This window comes from Phoca vitulina, unplaced genomic scaffold, assembly GCF_004348235.1.
Source record: "Phoca vitulina isolate PV1807 unplaced genomic scaffold, GSC_HSeal_1.0 scaffold46, whole genome shotgun sequence".
NCBI classification, from domain to species: Eukaryota; Metazoa; Chordata; class Mammalia; order Carnivora; family Phocidae; genus Phoca; species Phoca vitulina.
The window spans coordinates 9,731,715-9,749,207 of record NW_022589749.1 but is presented as its reverse complement, the minus strand read 5'-3'; the positions used below and the strand labels follow the sequence as shown (position 1 = coordinate 9,749,207).

At 38.5% G+C, this 17,493-nt stretch overlaps 1 protein-coding gene across 1 annotated transcript in view; it reads right to left on the bottom strand.

Moving 5' to 3' along the window:
• KNTC1 (kinetochore associated 1) overlaps window positions 1-17,493 on the bottom strand; it is a 75,434-nt gene that overhangs the window by 44,405 nt on the left and 13,536 nt on the right. The window contains exons 6-23 of the mRNA XM_032431306.1: window positions 17,267-17,344; window positions 16,360-16,394; window positions 15,648-15,758; window positions 14,749-14,842; window positions 14,332-14,384; window positions 14,001-14,116; window positions 13,613-13,667; window positions 12,805-12,903; window positions 11,517-11,560; window positions 11,129-11,194; window positions 10,955-11,030; window positions 7,756-7,881; window positions 7,576-7,665; window positions 7,172-7,225; window positions 6,528-6,589; window positions 1,432-1,543; window positions 285-428; window positions 37-93 (exon numbers count right to left, since the gene is read on the bottom strand). Coding sequence (XP_032287197.1) covers window positions 37-93; window positions 285-428; window positions 1,432-1,543; window positions 6,528-6,589; window positions 7,172-7,225; window positions 7,576-7,665; window positions 7,756-7,881; window positions 10,955-11,030; window positions 11,129-11,194; window positions 11,517-11,560; window positions 12,805-12,903; window positions 13,613-13,667; window positions 14,001-14,116; window positions 14,332-14,384; window positions 14,749-14,842; window positions 15,648-15,758; window positions 16,360-16,394; window positions 17,267-17,344 — 1,472 coding nt within the window. The remainder of the gene's footprint in view (window positions 1-36; window positions 94-284; window positions 429-1,431; window positions 1,544-6,527; window positions 6,590-7,171; window positions 7,226-7,575; window positions 7,666-7,755; window positions 7,882-10,954; window positions 11,031-11,128; window positions 11,195-11,516; window positions 11,561-12,804; window positions 12,904-13,612; window positions 13,668-14,000; window positions 14,117-14,331; window positions 14,385-14,748; window positions 14,843-15,647; window positions 15,759-16,359; window positions 16,395-17,266; window positions 17,345-17,493) is intronic.

Genomic DNA, 17,493 nt, shown 5'->3' with positions numbered 1-17,493 from the left:
AAATGTCTTTTCAGTGCTAATTATACTGGGTATTACCTTATCAGTTAATTCAAGGTTCCTGGCTGCCTGTTCCAACCATTTTGCAAGAATTTTCTGAAATAGACGTATCATTTAAAAATAAAATCCTCAGCAGATAATCACTGAAATAATTTAAAACCCTCATGATAATATTTCGACAGAGATACTGAATGAACTACCTGGTGTTAGGGCCATTTACTCTTCAGTGATATAAGGCAAAGGCTAGACCTGAATCATCTAGAGTGGAAATGATGAAGGCAACTCACCTGCCCTTCAGGTACAGCCCTTCTCACAAATGGGATCACATCATTTTTAAGCCACGGGCAAAGCTTTTGCAAAGAGACTGGTGTAGAAATTGAGTTGAGCAAGTTCTCAAGCATTTTCACGTCAAATTTGCTTTCAAAATTTGCCTAAATTATACAGAGTGAGAAATTAAGATCTATCAGACAGATTGAAAATAACAGCCTCCCAAAATGGAAAGACTTGTTAAGGAAGTCATTTCAAGAAATATTTTACTGTCTTAATTATAAGCACTAAGAGTGATTTACTCTATACCGATGAGTCCTTGGCAGCCACAAATCCATGAACTCTCATGGCAACAAGTACCAACTAAAAAATTAGGGGGCAGTGGAACTGTCAGAGGAAGGAAAACTTAATAGGAGCTGACAGTACAAATCCTAACAAGCAATGTGTCCATGAATGACATCACACCAAGATACCACTTTTTGGACCTAATGATACCTGCCAACGTTGAAGGAATCAGAGCAGAAGTGCTAATGCACAATCCTTTACACAGTCTGAGCTGCAATAGGAACCACCTCTCCACCAATACTACTTAAGAAAGCCCATCAATAAATCATTCAATAACACGTAGCCTTTTTATTTAAGATTTTATTTTTAAGTAATATCTGTGCCCAATGTGGGGCTCGAACCCACAACCCCGGGATCAAGAGTCACATGCTCCACCAACTGAGCCCGCCAAGTGCCCCAAAATGTTGCCTTTTGAGCTAAGTTTAGGAGTTAGACTCTGGGGCGCCTGGGTGGCTCAGTTGGTTGAGCGACTGCCTTCGGCTCAGGTCATGATCCTGGAGTCCCGGGATCGAGTCCCGTATCGGGGTCCCTGCTCGGCAGGGAGTCTGCTTCTCCCTCTGACCCTCCCCCCTCTCATGTGCTCTCTCTCAAATAAATAAATAAAATCTTTAAAAAAAAAAAAAAAAAGGAGTTAGACTCTGAATGAGATAAAACACGTTTCTAAGACATCTTCACCTCTAATTTAATATCATCAGGATAATTTTATCAAACATTTCATTTCCCAATCACACCTGACACCCTTCATCCATGTGAAGACAACAGATTCAATCACATATCCCAGGAGCCATGAAGCCATTAACAACAAAATGCAAAACAGATTACCCGATGTCGAAGCCAAAGGTACTGTGCACAAACAAGGTTTCCTTCTCTTAACTGTAAAAAGATATCCTTAAGGTCGTCTTCATTATGCAGAAATTCAATCCAAGAACTACCACTGCAAAGTCAGAGAAGGAAAAGTTAGTAGTTAAAAAAAAAAATTAAGATCACAATGTTACAAGTGGATACCATTAGACATTTTAACTAGTAGTTTGGGGATTTTTTCCCCCCTCAAAGTTAAAAAAAAAGTTCCAAAGATTATACAGTAAAAAGTAGTTTCCTTCTTATTCCAGACTTCTAGAACTCCTGTCATCCTCCCTGAAAGTCGTACCTCTTCTTATAGGTCCTTCCTGAGATAATCACTGCATATACAAGCAATTATTTTAAGTTTTTTTTTAAGGTTTTATTTATTTGAGAGAGAGAGAGAAAAAGCAAGCAAGTGAGAGCAAGAGTCCAGGAGGGCACACAAGGAGAGGGCAAAGCAGACTCCCCACTGAGCAGAGAGATCGATGCAGAGCTCGATCGCAGGACCCCGAGATCACGCCCTGAGCTGAAGTAAGATACTTAACCGACTGAGCCACCCAGGAACTCCTATTATTTTAAGTTTTTAAAATGAATGAAGGGTGCCTGGCTGGCTCATTTTGGGTGGCTCAGTTAAGTATCTAACTCTTCATTTTGACTCAGGTCATGCATGATCTCGGGGTCCTGGGATTGAGCCCTGCATTGGGCTCTGCACTTAGCAGGGAGTCTGCTTGTCCATCTCCTTCCCTCTCTCTAAAATAAATAAAATAGGGGTGCCTGGGAGGCTCAGTCATTGGGTGTCTGCCTTCGGCTCGGGTCATGATCTCAGGGTCCTGGGATCAAGCCCCGCATCGGGCTCCCTGCTCAGTGGGGAGTCTGCTTCTCCCTCTCCCACTCCCCCTGCTTGTGTTCCCTCTCTCGTTGTCTCTCTCTCTCTGTCAAATAAATAAAATCTTTAAAAATAAATAAGTAAAATAAAAAATAAATTAAAAAAAAAAGACAACTGAGTGGATACCATTCAGGAACATAAAAAAAGGACAGAATGAGTAAGACACATAATGTCCTTAAATTGGAAGATTCAACACTATAAAGATGCTGGTTCTCCCCAAATTGATCTTCAGTTCAGCATACTCCCAATAAAAAAAAAAAAAAAGTAAAAATTTAAAATCCTAATAAAAAAGGATTTTTAAAAAAGATTTTATATCTTTATTAGACAGAGAGAGTGTATGCATACAAGCAGGGGTACCACAGAGGGAGAGGGAGAGAGAGAATCTCAAGCAGACTCAACACTGAGCGAGAAGTGTGACGCAGGGCCCGATCTCACGACCCTGAGATCACAACCCAAGCTGAGATCAGGAGTCATACACTTACCAACTGAGCCACTCAGGTGCCCCCAAAATAACATTTCTTTAAACTGGGTAAGGTACTACCCCAAAGATACAAATGTAGGGATCCGAAGGGGCACATGCAGCCCAATGTTTAGAGCAGCAATACCCACAATAGCCAAACTATGGAAAGAGCCCAGATGTCCATCGATAGATGAATGGATAAGGTTGATGTGGTATAGCTATACAATGGAATACTACTCAGCCATCAAAAAATGAAATCTTGCCATTTGCAACGATGTGGATGGAACTAGAGGGTATTATGCTAAGCAAAATGAGTCAATCAGAGAAAGAGAATTATCATATGATCTCACTGATATGCGGGATTTAAGAAACAAGGTAGAGGACCATAGGGGAGGAGAGGAGAAAATGAAACAAGACAAAACCAGAGAGGGAGACAAACTGTAAGAAACTCTTAATCTTAGGAAACAAACTGAGCGTTGCTTGGGGCGGGGGGGATGGGGTGGCTCGATGATGGACATTGGGGAGGGTATATGTTGTGGTGAGTGCTGGGTGTTATGTAAGACTGATGAATCACAGACCTGTACCCCCTGAAACAAATAATGCATTATATGTTAATTAATTGAATTTAATTAAAAAAAAAAGAGTAGGAATAAAAACAGAAAGAAACAAACAAAAAAACTTAGGAAAATATTGGTTTGAAGGAATTAAAACATACACTTGAATCAAATCTCAAAATAAGAAAACCAGTGAAGATTGTTTCTAGTTGCTGCTGTAAGAGATTACCACAAAGGTAACTGCTTAAGACCACAGAAATTTATTATCTTACAGGTTTGTGTGTTAAAAGTCCAATAAGTGGGGCGCCTGGGTGGCTCAGTCAGTGAAGTGTCTGCCTTCGGCTCAGGTCATGATCTCAGGGTCCTGGGATCGAGGCCCGCTTCGGGCTCCCTGCTCAGCGGGAAGCCCGCTTCTCCCTCTCCCACTCTCCCTGCTTGTGTTCCCTCTCTCACTGTGTCTCTCGCTGTTAAAAAATAAATAAAATCTTAAAAAAATTAAATTAAATTAAAAAAAAGTCCAATAAGTGTTCTCAGTGGGTCAAAATCAAGGTGTTGGCAGAGCTGTTTCTTTGTGGAGTTTCTAGGGAAGAGTCTCTTTCCTTGCCTTTTCCAGCCTCTAGAGACCACCCATATTCCCTGGCTTGTCCCTTCTTCCATCTTCAAAATCAGCAACGTTGTATCTCTGACCATTCATCCTTTGTTATATCTCCCTCTGACCACAGCCAGGAAGGCTTTCTCTGCTTTTAAGGACTCGAGTGATCCCAAGTTACCTCCCCATCTCAACCTTCATCATATGATGGTCATTTTGCCAAGTGATTATGGGGATTTGGACCTGGACGTCTTTAAGGGGCTGTTATTCTTCCAACCGCAGGACCCTTGCAAGCATAATGTTTCTAAGATTCGTCCACGTTGTTGTGTGGCAGCAGTCTGTTCTTTCTATTGCTGAGCACTATTCTTTTGTATGAACACATCACAGTTGTACGTCTATTGTTCTGTTGATGGATATTTGGATTATTACCAGTGTTTGGCTACTATGAATAAAAATGCATTTTTAGGGGCATCTGGGTGGCGCAATCAGTTAAGCATCTGCCTTTGGCTCAGGTCATGATCTTGGGGTCCTGGGATCAAGTCCCGAGTTGGGCTCCCTGCTCGGCGGGCTCCCTGCTCCCTATCTGCTTCTCCCCCTCCTTCTGCCTCTCCCCCCTGCTCATTCTCTCTCTCAGATAAATGAATAAAATCTTTTAAAAAAATGCATTTTTTATTTCTCTTGGGTAAAGATGTAGGAGCATTGCTAGATTGCAGGGTAATCCCATGTTTGACTTTTCATGTGTTTACTGGTCATTCATAGATCTTCTTTTGTCATGTGTGTTCAAGTGCTTTGCCCATGTTTTGGTTTTACTAGGCTGCTTGCCTTTGTATTATTAGTTTGTAGATGGTTTTTCTATGTTCTAAAAACAAATCCTTTGTCAGAAAAAAAAAGATGACGTGGTATATCTATACAATGGAATACTACTCAGCCATCAAAAGAAATGAAATCTTGCCATTTGCAATGACATGGAAGGAACTAGATGGTATTATGCAATCAGAGAAAAACAATTATCATATGATCTCATTCATATGTGAATTTAAGAAACAAAACAGAGGATCATAGGGAAGGGAGGGAAAAATAAAACAAGACGAAATCAGAGAGGGAAACAAACCATAAGGGACTCTTAATCATAGGAAACAAACTGAGGGTTGCTGGAGGGGAGGAGGATGGGGCATGGGGTAACTGGGTGATGGACATTAAGGAGGGCATGTGATGTAATGAGTCTTTTAAGACTGATGAATCACTGACCTCTACCTCTGAAACTAACAATACACTATTTGTTAATTAATTGAATTTAAATTTAAAAAAAACAAATAAACTGGGTAAGGTGATTCTCATTCTAAATGTCATACAAAAAACCAAATATGAGAAAATTGCTCCCCAAATTCTGAAAAGTAGGCAAGTATAGCAGGGCTAGTCTACCAGATAACAGGGCATTCTAAAATTACATTAATTAAAACTATATGAGGGGTGCCTGGGTGGCTCAGTCGTTAAGCGTCTGCCTTCGGCTCAGGTCATGATCCCAGGGTCCTGGGATCGAGCCCCGTATCGGGCTCCCTGCTCAGCCAGGAGCCTGCTTCTCCCTCTTCCACTCCCGCTGCTTGTGTTTCCTCTCTAGATGTCTCTCTCTCTGTGTCAAATAAATAAATCTTTAAAAAAAAAAACAAAACTATATGATACTGGTGGGTACCTGGGTGGCTCAGTTGGTTAAGGATCTACCTTCGGCTCAGGTCATGATCTCAGGGTCCTGGGATCAAGCCCCGCATCAGACTCCCTGCTCAGTGGGGAGTCTGTTTCTCCTTCTCCCTCTGCCCCTTCCCACGACTCGTGCTCTCTCTCTCCCTCAAATAAATACATAAAATCTTGAAAAAAAAAACCTATATGATACTGGTGAATGAATACCATAAAATCAACTGAATACCAAGTCCAGAGATAGACAAATACATGTCAGATTGTTAGCCTAACACTGCAACTAGCAGGGAAAGGGGGATTGACTAGCCACAAGGAAAAAAATAAAGCTTCCCTTCATTGTTAATTTGGCAAATAAACTTGTATTATCTTTAAGATAACTATATCTCATTTGTGTAAATAATGATATTCTTGGTGCACATGTTAGCATATCTAATAGAATCAACTGCCAGAAGTGAAATTGCTAAGGCAAAGATATGTGCATTTATTTTTATTTTTTTAATTTTTTTAAAGATGTTATTTATTTTTTGACAGAGAGAGACAGTGAGAGAGGGAACACAAGCAGGGAGAGTGGGAGAGGGAGAAGCAGGCTTCCCGCGGAGCAGAGAGCCCAATGTGGGGCTCAATCCCAGGACCCTGAGATCATAACCTGAGCCGAAGGCAGACGCTTAACAACTGAGCCACCCATGAGCCCCAGATATGTGCATTTAAATTTGCCTTTCAAATTTATCAGTTCCCATAGATGGTGTAGAAGAGTATCTACAACCTAGCAGGAAAACAATATTTTCCATCACCTGATTCCCAGAAACACATTCAGTCAAAGCAATACTTTATCTTTTATGATATTCTAAACTAAAACCTAATTCATAATCTAAAAATAAAAAATGAGGAATTACACACCTGAATTTTTCTGGTCCAAATGCTCCATAAAAAGTAGTCAATTTTGCATGAGCCCTTAGTACCTAAAAAGAAATAACCTGATAATCTGAATGTCATATGCAAGAAAATTAAAATTAAAAACACCAAAAATTAGGCTTTCTGTTTCAGAAGTCTTACACACATGCTCATTTCATCCCATATTATAGGTCAATTCTCATAAATGTTACAAAAAGAACCTTGGAATAATGGAAACATTTCCAATCACATTCAATGCAATAAAACTGCAAAAGAGAAGGCATTTGCACATTGATTGTAGGTGCCCCTCAAAATTAATTACTTTTCCCAGTGACTTATAAATGCCCTTATGTTAAAATCCAGTTGGATTATACCAAAAATTTACTTTGAAATAAGAGTTTAAACCATGATAGCCATCATAACAGTTAACATTTGTGTGCTTAACTAGTGCCAGACACTATGCAAAATGGTTTATATGAATTATTTCATTTGATTTCAAGATAACCCTGTAAGTACTATTATTATTCCCATTTTTCAGTAAGGAAACAAGAATTAAAATAAGTTGCTCTTGAAAAAACACAGGTCTATCTTGAATTGAAAAACATATTGTAAAGGTAAATTTACCCTCAAATTAAGTATAATGTAATTACCTCTTTTAAACCATCAGAATAGACAGGAACAGTTTTATTTTCTCTTTTCAAAAGCTAAGATGAACAATGAGAAACAATGTTAGAATATCTGCTATATTTTTCATGAAAGAAGATGGATTTTCTGTGAAAGGAAACAAATTATCAGATCACATGGAAATCTGAGATGAACAGCGAACGATAAAGAAATGACATATCTTAAAAAAATAATGCATCTTATGGAAACAGCTCACAATATTTTGCCCATCTGTTACACCTTGATTTTAAGGAATATAACTAGCAGCGGTATTCAAAGCTCACTGAGGGGAACCTACGGCAAAAATGTCTGTGATGGAGACAGAATTCATTTTTTTTGAGATGGTTTCTTTTGCATGAGACTAACAGGTAAAAATGTTATAAAAACTTACCCTGGTTTTGGCATAATTTAGCATTTCCTGGGTTGTTTCATAGGTTAGCCACTGAGCCTCCAAGCAGTAATTCACCACAAATTCATCATCCTGTTTCAGAAATGCCAGACACAGTAAGGCGACCTAATGTTGATCAGTCCATCAATCTGAATACTCTCACACAAAACAGGGAAAACACACCTGGATTTTCTGTAGATTTTCCTTAGCTTCATCTACGAGTTTTTGCCATTCGGTCTGCTCGCTGGTGTCTGCAGAACTCAAGGCTAATCTCTCTAATATATCATTGGATTTCACCTTGTAAACAAGCTGTAATATAAACATGCCACATTAAGCAACTTGAAGCAAAATAATGCCTGTGCATGACTTCTTAGGCTGCAGGCAACAGACTATTATGAAAAAAGGGGAAGCCTCATGTGGTCCAGGAATAAACAGTAAAGCAGGTAATGCTCAGATAACCCAAAGGTAATCCAGATTGCTAAGAGTTATGGAGACCATTTGAGTCCTGAACTACATGTGTCAAGCAGGGTACTAAGAGCCTTATGTGAATTATCTCATTTAATTCTCATAAAAACCTGAGAAAGCATTTACACCTCACCATAACCCTATGGGATAAATACTAACATTCCCATTATACCATCAAGAAAACCGAGACTCCAGAAAGGGTAAGTAATGTACTTGAAACTATGCAGTTCCAAAGTAACGGAGCTGGTTTTTAAAAGAAGACCACACGATTATGTTGCATGCCTCGCTGTCTAAGTCTGTCAAAGGTTCTTTAGCAGCTAGAAACAGCCTGAGTTAGAAATACCCAATACTGAGGCACCTGGTGGCTCAGTCAGTTAAGCATCCAACTCTTGGTTTGGGCTCAGATCATGATCTCAGGGTCAAGAGATTGAGTCCCAAGCCCCGTGTCAGGCTCCATGCTGGGCATGGAGACTGCTTAAGATTCTCTCTCTCCCAGGCGCCTGGGTGGCTCAGTCGTTAAGCGTCTGCTTTCGGCTCAGGTCATGATCCCGGGGTCCCGGGATCGAGTCCCACATTGGGTTCCCTGCTCGGTGGGAAGCCTGCTTCTCCCTCTCCCACTCCCCCTGCTTGTGTTCCTGCTCTCGCTATCTCTCTCTCTGTCAAATAAATAAAATCTTAAAAAAAAAAAAAAAGATTCTCTCTCTCCCGCTGCCCCTCCCCTGGCTCGTGCACACTGAAAGAAAGAAAAGAAAGAAAGAAACCCAAAACTCTAGGTTCCCTTTTTATAAACAAAATGCCTACTTTGACAAGGAGTCTGTAATTCTGAAAGCTAAAAATGGTAAGAAAGCATAGTTTCTCTACTTGTATTTCTCCACTCCCTGAAAACTGCTTTCACTGATTCTGATTTTTCACTCCATTCACTTTACAATTTTTTAGATATTTTTAAAGTAATCTCTATGTTCAATGTGGGACTTGAACTCATGATCCCAAGATCAAGAGTCACAGGTTCTGACTGAGCCAGCCAGGCGCTCCCATTCACTCTTTTAAAAAATTAGTTATTATGAAACTTTCAGATGTTCAGAAAGTAATAATATAACACTCATGTACTCATCACCCTACTTAAAAATAAATATTACCAATATAGCTTAAGACCCCCTTCTCTTCTTCCCAAATACATCGTTCTCCTTGTCCAAACCAGAAGTATCCATTATCTGATTTTGGTGCTTAATAGTCCATTAATTTCTCTATCCCTTTACTCATATACCTTTCTAAACAACACACAAAATTGTTTTATATGTTTTAAAATGTTACACTTTTATTTTTTAAAAGATTTCATTTATTTATTTATTTTTGCGAGAGAGAGAGAGAACACACAAGCACAAGTGGGGGGAGGGGCAGAGGGAGAAGCAGGCTTCCCGCCAAGCAAGGAGCCCGATGTGGGGCTTGATCCCAGGACCCTGGGATCATGACCTCAGCCAAAGGCAGACGCTTAACTGACTGCGGCAGACACTTAACTGACTGGGGCAGACGCTTAACCAACTGAGCCACCCAGGTGCCCTAAAATGTTACACTTTTAAAACAACAAACACAGGAGTGCCCACCACCCACTTTAAGGAAGTATTAACTCTTTACTACAATCAGGCTTTTTCCTTCATTACTCTCCAGGACTTTTTAAGGGATGTCAATGACCTAATCACCAAATCCAATGGACTTCTTCCAGTTTTAATACTTTATCTTATCTGTAGAATTTGAAACTGCTAATCACTCCCCACTAGACTCTAAAGTTTCTCCTTCCTTGACTTCTATCAATAATCATACATTCTTGTGGTGTTCCTCCTTTATTTCTCCCCACATATGCATATAGCCCTTATTCCTAACTTCCTACATGCTGGTGCCCCTGGATCTCATCCTGAGATGAGATCTCTCTACTCTACACACTCGCCCGGAGTGGTCTGGCCATCCCCCCGTGTTTCCCACCTCTAGATTCAGCTCAGATCACTCTCCAATCTCCTACCAGATAGCCTCATTTCACAAGACCCCTTCTATGCAATTTTTAGAAAGCAGGCCCTTCATCTTTTACCACTACCTGCTCTTCCACACATACTTCTCATTTTAGGGAGTGCCATCCCCAGCTCACAAGTATGCTGAGCCAGAGTCCTGCCAGCCCATTCCCTACATTTGTCCCTCCCGATGTTTGATCACTTAGTTCCACTGATTCTACCTCCTCTGCGCCTCTTGTGTCAGACCCTCTCTCTTATACACCTTCACCTCACTGCACTGGCTCAGATCTCATGCAGAAAGCTGTTGTCTCCCAATTGGTCTTCACACCCCTAAGTGTGCCCCATCCCAAACAATTCTCCAGCTTTACAAAGCGACAATCTAATCAGGACACTCATAGTAGCTCCCCATCACCTGCAAAATACAATCTAAATCCTCTGCAAACTCTCTGTCTCTCTGACAAATAAATAAATAAAATCTTAAAAAAAAAATAATAAAATAAATCCTCCGCAATACACATAATACTCCCCAGGCTCTGGCCCCCTCCTGTTCCATTGTCAGCTCCTTTTACTCCTTTGTGCATATAACCTATTCTCTACTCCTACCTAATCGGGAGTTCCTGGAAGCCTCAAAAGCCTCCCTCACTTTATTCATGCTGTCCTTGCACCTAGAATTCCCTTCCTCTTCCTGAACCATCTGGAACATCTTCAAGATCTGATATAAAAATGACCTCCTCTGTGAAGTCTTTCCGCCCCAGTAAGCATCAATCTCCCCTTTGAATCCCTAGTGTACTTTGGTCATATCTTAATTATAGGCTTGATCATTAAATTCCAATTACGCTTTACATGTCTGTCTCCCCAGTCTCCATTACACGAAAAAAGGCTTGTTCGATGAACAAATGAATTCATGAATGATTTACCTCAACATCTAGTCCAAACTGAATAGCAAAGCTCTCTGCTTCAGCAAATCTGTGTTTGTGAAGTAACCGACTCAATCTGACAAATTGAAAAAGAAATTTCAGTAAAACTTTTATTAATCAGGGAATTTAAGTTTATCATTAAGGGGTAAAGCTCAAAAGAAAATGAGAAGTTACCTGTTTTCTGGTAAAGCTTCTGTAAGACACCTGAGTACCACGACAGAGACCGAGTCTTCAGATAATCTGAAAAAAGTTTTTTTTTTTTTTTTTTTAGATTTTTTTTTATTTATTTTACAGACAGAGACACAGCGAGAGAGGGAACACAAGCAGGGGGAGTGGGAGAGGGAGAAGCAGGCTTCCCGCTGAGCAGGGAGCCCGATGTGGGACTCGATCCCAGGACCTCGGGATCATGACCTGAGCCGGAGGCAGACACTTAACGACTGAGCCACCCAGGCGCCCCTGAAAAATGTTTTTACTGTAAGTGTATTGGTCATTAATATTAATAAGTAAATTGTAACTTAGCTGCTATTTAACAACTTATTTGATAAAACAAAACATGACCTACTTTGAATCATTTTTGCAAATTCCTTCCAGAAGGTATATGGTATCCTACAACAATAAAAAAAAAATGTTTAAAATTGAAATACAGAAATAATTCATTTTATAGTTACTAAGGTAACAACTGGTTTAGGTGAGAATTAACCATCAATGGATTCTAAATTCACTGCAAAAAACCAATGGGGAAAAGGATATGCCCGGAGTCTCAGAATACCACCACAGAATCTACTTAGCAATGACAAAGGGGAAAAAGTACCTTACAGTAGGGAAATCTGGCAGAATTGCCCTGACCAAGTTATCACACTTGTCATCACTAGTAATAGGACAAATGGACATGAGCCCCTTAATGTGACACAGTTCAATACAGTATTACCTATGTGGTATCCTTGCCAGGAAAGCTCAGCATGCATCTAATTGTGACAAATCCAAATAGAGGGACACTGTATAACACAACAGGCTAGGATTCAGAAAATGTCAATGTCTTAAAAAAACAAAAAGACTAGGACACTATTACAGATTAAAGCAGACTACCATGTGAACATGACAACAAAATTCCATGCCTGATGCTTGACTGGATGCTGGATCAAGGAAAAAAAAAGTTTTAAAGTAATTGGCACCATTGGTAAAATCTGGATTTGGATGGTATATTTCATAATAGTATTGTATTAATGTTAAATTTTCTGAGTGATAATTGTGCTATAGAAGAACGCACTTACTCTTAGGAGACCTCCTGAAGCATTTAGGGGTAACAGACCATGATGTCTGCAAGTAAATTCCAAACGGTTTGGAAAAATACAGTGTGTCTGTGTGTGTCTGTGTTTGAATATACGAAACAAATGTAATAAATGTTCTTTAAAAAGATTATAATTAAAAGATAAGTCCATAAAAGCAATGACCCTCCCCCCAAATTACTTATCATTCATATTTCCTGTGGAGACACAAGAAAACTGAGTAAGTAGATGATTCAGGTTTCATTTGATTAATATGCTTTTCTTTTCCTTATATGAAGACTGGTCTTTGGCAAGTGTATTTGAAAACATCTGGTAATAATAAATATAGTTGTAAACCTGAGATCTGTCCAGGTATTACACCAATTTCCACTCATGCTTAGCTTACTTAACTTTAAAGGGAAAAAAATATTATTTATTTATTTAAGTAATCTCTACACCCAGTATGGGGCTCAAACTCACAACCCCGAGATCAAGAATCAAATGCTCTTCTGACTTAGTCAGCCAGGTGCCCCCTAGCTAACTTAATGTTTTTTATTATAAAGTACAAAATACATATTAACATACTGTGCTAATTCCGGATTGGACCAGAGAGGAAACGCTAGATACTTCCAAAGAATACAGTATTTCCATCGTAGGTAATGAATAAACCATGAGATTTTTCATCTAAGAAAAATAGAAGAAGAGCAATTAGTATAGTAGGTCATATAAATTTATAAGAACAAGATAGTACTTCATAATCATGGGCCTAGATTAAAACATTTGGTACAAGAAAACAATTTTATAACTAAGTCCATTACTGTATTATTTAAATGTTACATATAAAATTATGCCCTATTCCACCCTCCAAATCTGTTGAATGAAAAAGCATATACCTGAAGTTCATTCTACAATTTGTATTTAAGGTGAATGTAATTCCTAACTGTAGGAGTCACTCTAATGAACATTTTCTTGTGGATATTTTTAATATTGCTCCATTTGAAATGGGGAGCTGGGATTTATATCCAATTTTCTAAGATTTTATTTATTTATTTATGAGAGAGAGAGAGAGAGAGCACATGAGTGGGGGGGAGGAACAGAGGGACGGGGACAAGCAGACTCTGCTCTGTGTGTGGGGCTCAATCTCACAACCCTAAGATCATGACTTGAGCTAAAATCAAGAGCTAGACGCTTAATTGACTGAGCCACCCAGGTGCCCTTCCATTTTTTTTTTTTTTTAATAAGTAAAAAAGACTCTGCAGGATTACTTCTGATTTGTCAAGTCTGTGTCAACACAGAGTTAAAATGCTATGGGCACTACTTAACCACTTTCATATTATTTAATGCTATTTCTAACACATAATGTGGACAAATGTGAAATACAATTTTCTAATACCTTCTTCTCAGTAGTAGTTGTCAGAGCTACTAATTTGAGATTTGTAATCCCTTGCCTAAAAGAGAAAAAAAGGTTTAAGTGATTCAAATAAGCTTTGCCAATTGCTAGATATAGGCTAAGTCAAAGGAATATTCTAAAAGGTTAAAATTAATTCCCACAGAAGACAATGAACCTGATTTCTTCATGTTTATGGCACAGACTGACACTCTTTCTAACACAACCACTTGGAGGTTTGTAATGCCTATTTGTTCTCAATGAATCTGGCCAACAATGGAATGGTCCTTACCCTGTCAGTCTGTCCACAGGGTTAGTGAGAATGTAATACATAACGAATGATCAAGAAACCTGGTTATAAAGAAGGGAAATCACTATTGGTGTCATAATGTACCAGGTGACTGATGAAGGAGAATCTGCTTCTGTGGTAAGAAGAAACTCTTCGATGTGAAGAGAGGGCCAGTTCCATATGGGAATCAGAGTGTAAATATCCCAGACGCTCAGCACATTCTGTAAAAAGGGACATATCACGGACACATCTTAATGACATTTCAAGATCTTACATTGCAGGATCTATCGTTTGATATGTGTACTGAAATAAAGCACAGCACACCAGATAGTAATCCACCCCAGCTAAAGTCCTTGTCTTTGTTAAGTCTGACAAATTTTTGTTGCTCTACATAATACCAAATGAAAACACCGAAAGAGAAATATCGGAAACATACATCAGTATCAAGAACAAAAAGTAGATTGTCTATCAACTGGAACTTCTTTGCACCTACAAAAGAGAAAGCAATGTGTGTAAAGATTACATTTTTGTGTTACAGACAGCCACGTTTAAATAATAAACTACCATTATTTATGGAAAGGCAGAACTACTACCCTTAAACAAAAAGTTCCCATTCTCATATTCCTGCCTCTATATATTTTTAGATGACAACTAAAATGTAAAACCTCCCGAAATGAAGAGTAAGAACTGAAACAGGTCAAGAACAGTCATGTATGTGGACAATTATCAAACTAATCTGGCTTGTTTCAAAGAGCAGTAAGGTAAAATGGCCCATTCACCAGACTTAGCATATTGACATGAAAATTAAAACTCACTCATAATGACCCCAACTAGTTTCATTAACTTATTTTACCTTTAATAATCTCTGTATTAAGAACATTCTTAACTGTCATTCCTTCTTTTGAAGAGTCTGGTTCCCATTTTGAGACTGCACAATTACCGGTTCCCTACAGAGGTGAAACAGCACATCAATTGCAAATTTCGCTCTCAGATCTGAAGTCTCCTCGAAGTAGAAACACCCAAGTTGTACATGTTACTAATTTCAAAATATACTTATGTATTCAAGCCCAACTAGCTTTTATCTTCCAGTTCCTCACTTAGTCTGCTTTCAACAGAACAGAATGGAAAGAACAGCAAACTTGGCTGTTTGCTGTTATCACATGATTTTTAATAAGGAGCGGGCATATTCACGTAACTCACTGCAAAGACACGGGGTAAACTTTAAGACCTCTTCCAGTAGGATGAGATATAGTTTTTGGTTAAGTATTTTCATTAAAGTAACCACAAATTTTTGAAAAAAAATACAAAAATATTGATTTTAAATCATTTGAAACCCTGATGAAATACTGAACTGGATACATAGAATAGAGAAATGTGGCTGCTTCTTAATATAAAATACAAATCTGGCAGGTAAAAATGTTACAAATGCTGTAATTATATTGAATTATTGCCTATTCCTTGAATACAATTAGAATATACTCCTTGAATATAATTAGATTTTCGTTGTTTTTGCCTAGATTCATAAGTGAAAGAAATGCTAAATTTCAGGTAGAAATTAGTGAAAATAAAGATGCACCATGTTTTCCAACATAGAAACTTAGGTGTACTTACTGAGTTAATTTTATGACTTTAATTTTACAATTTCTCTGTCTCTGTTACACATTACAAATTAATACGTAATTTAATCAAAACCATGTGCTAATGAAGAAACACCTCAGAAGCAAAAAAATAAAATTTTATAGAAAGAATTACCCCAATTATCACAGGAATTTCACTTGCTAAATCTCCAGCCACAAGGTTGAGACAACCAAGAGTATGATAATTTTCAGTAGAAATAAAACCAGACTTGATTTGTCCTTGTAACTGCAAAATTAAAAAAAAAAAAAAGAACGTCAATATATGCTCCACAGTCCAAATTCCTTGGAAAGTTGGTAAAAATGAGTTTAAATCAATCTGCTTTAAATGCATTTTTTTTAAAGATTTTTAAATTTATTTTGACAGAGAGAGAGACAGCGAGAGAGGGAACACAAGCAGGGGGAGTGGGAGAGGGAGAAGCAGGCTTCCCACGAGCAGGGAGCCCGATGCGGGGCTTGATCCCAGGACCCTGGGACCATGACCTGAGCCAAAGGTAGATGCTTAATGACTGAGCCACCCAGGGGCCCCATAAATGCATTTTTATTTTTATTTATTTATTTTTAAATACATCTCTTTTTTTTTAATGATTTTATTTTTAAATAATCTCAACACCCAACATGGGGCTCAAACTCACAACCCTGAGATCAAGAGTTGCATGCTCCACTGAGGGAGCCAGCCCCTATAAATGCATTTTTAAATGGCAATGTTATTAAAATGTTATATCACATTAATTCCCAAAATATCAACCATTAGACAGTATCCAGAAACACTCTCCTAAACTTACATTAAATATAAGTTTCAAAAGGAAACTGTGGTTTTCTTTTCTTACCTTTTTTGCTGTATTGAAGTCTACATTCTCAATCGCTGCATGAAAGGAGAGAACGACTAAAGTTACAGTATTAACCTATAAAATACATACAAGTCACGCTTGTGTATCAGGGTGAGATTATATACACTATTCTTCTAGTGAGAAGCATTGGTGACTTTTCAGTTTTGCCCTTGACACGGATATCAACTGTGACAACTTGTCATAGTCAGGGCACCAGCCAGGCTGCCTCTTTGTCCCTGGAGTGCGACTGCATACTTTCCCTTACCACGTTTCTCCCTCCTAAAGGGGTGGTCTCCCTGCTCCAACTCTCTTCTCAAGCTCTGAAGTCCTACCTGTAAGGTCTTCATCACTTTGCACACCATTTTGGAAGAGTGCTTTTACTTGTCTGGTTCCTTCTCTAAACTACGAAAAACTATGTCTTGTGGTATCCCCAGGACTTTGTACATTCTTGGCACGAAGACTATGAAAAAATATTTGTTGAACACATGCCCCAAACAAATTCCTCAACCTTTCCCAGCTCAGAGGGATGTATGGTCCATACCATTCACTTAGCACGTACTATGGATTATTGCTTGTATTGTTAACATGTTTATACAGTCATATCAGTTTCCAGGTTCATTCATTCCATCAAAAAGCATTTATTACTATGCTAGTGTGTGTCTGGTCTCCCCAACTAAGCTATAAACTCCTTGAAGGCTGTAAACAATGTACATTTCTTCAGATTCTGTTGCAGCCTTAATAGTGAAGAATAAGCAATATATGAATACTTAAAACTATAGCTGGTATTTTAGAACCTAATTAAACTAAAATAATATTCTTAAAGAGAATATTTAAAATTTTACCCAAAAAACTAGTAAGAAATATTGCTACAAATCAATAATAATAATAAAAAAAATCTATTATTTACCTTGTTGAATTTTTGCAAGTTGAAGATTTGTAATACAAAAAAATCCATTGTTTGTAAGCAGCAGCATATAATAGGTACCTATTGAAATAAAATCAAGCCAGTTTTTCTAATAGATGCACAGATATAAAATTTAAGTGTTTGGGGGCACCTGGGTGGTGCAGTCGGTTAAGCGTCAGTTAAGTACCTGACTCTTGGTTTCAGTTCAGGTCATGATCCCAGGATCATGA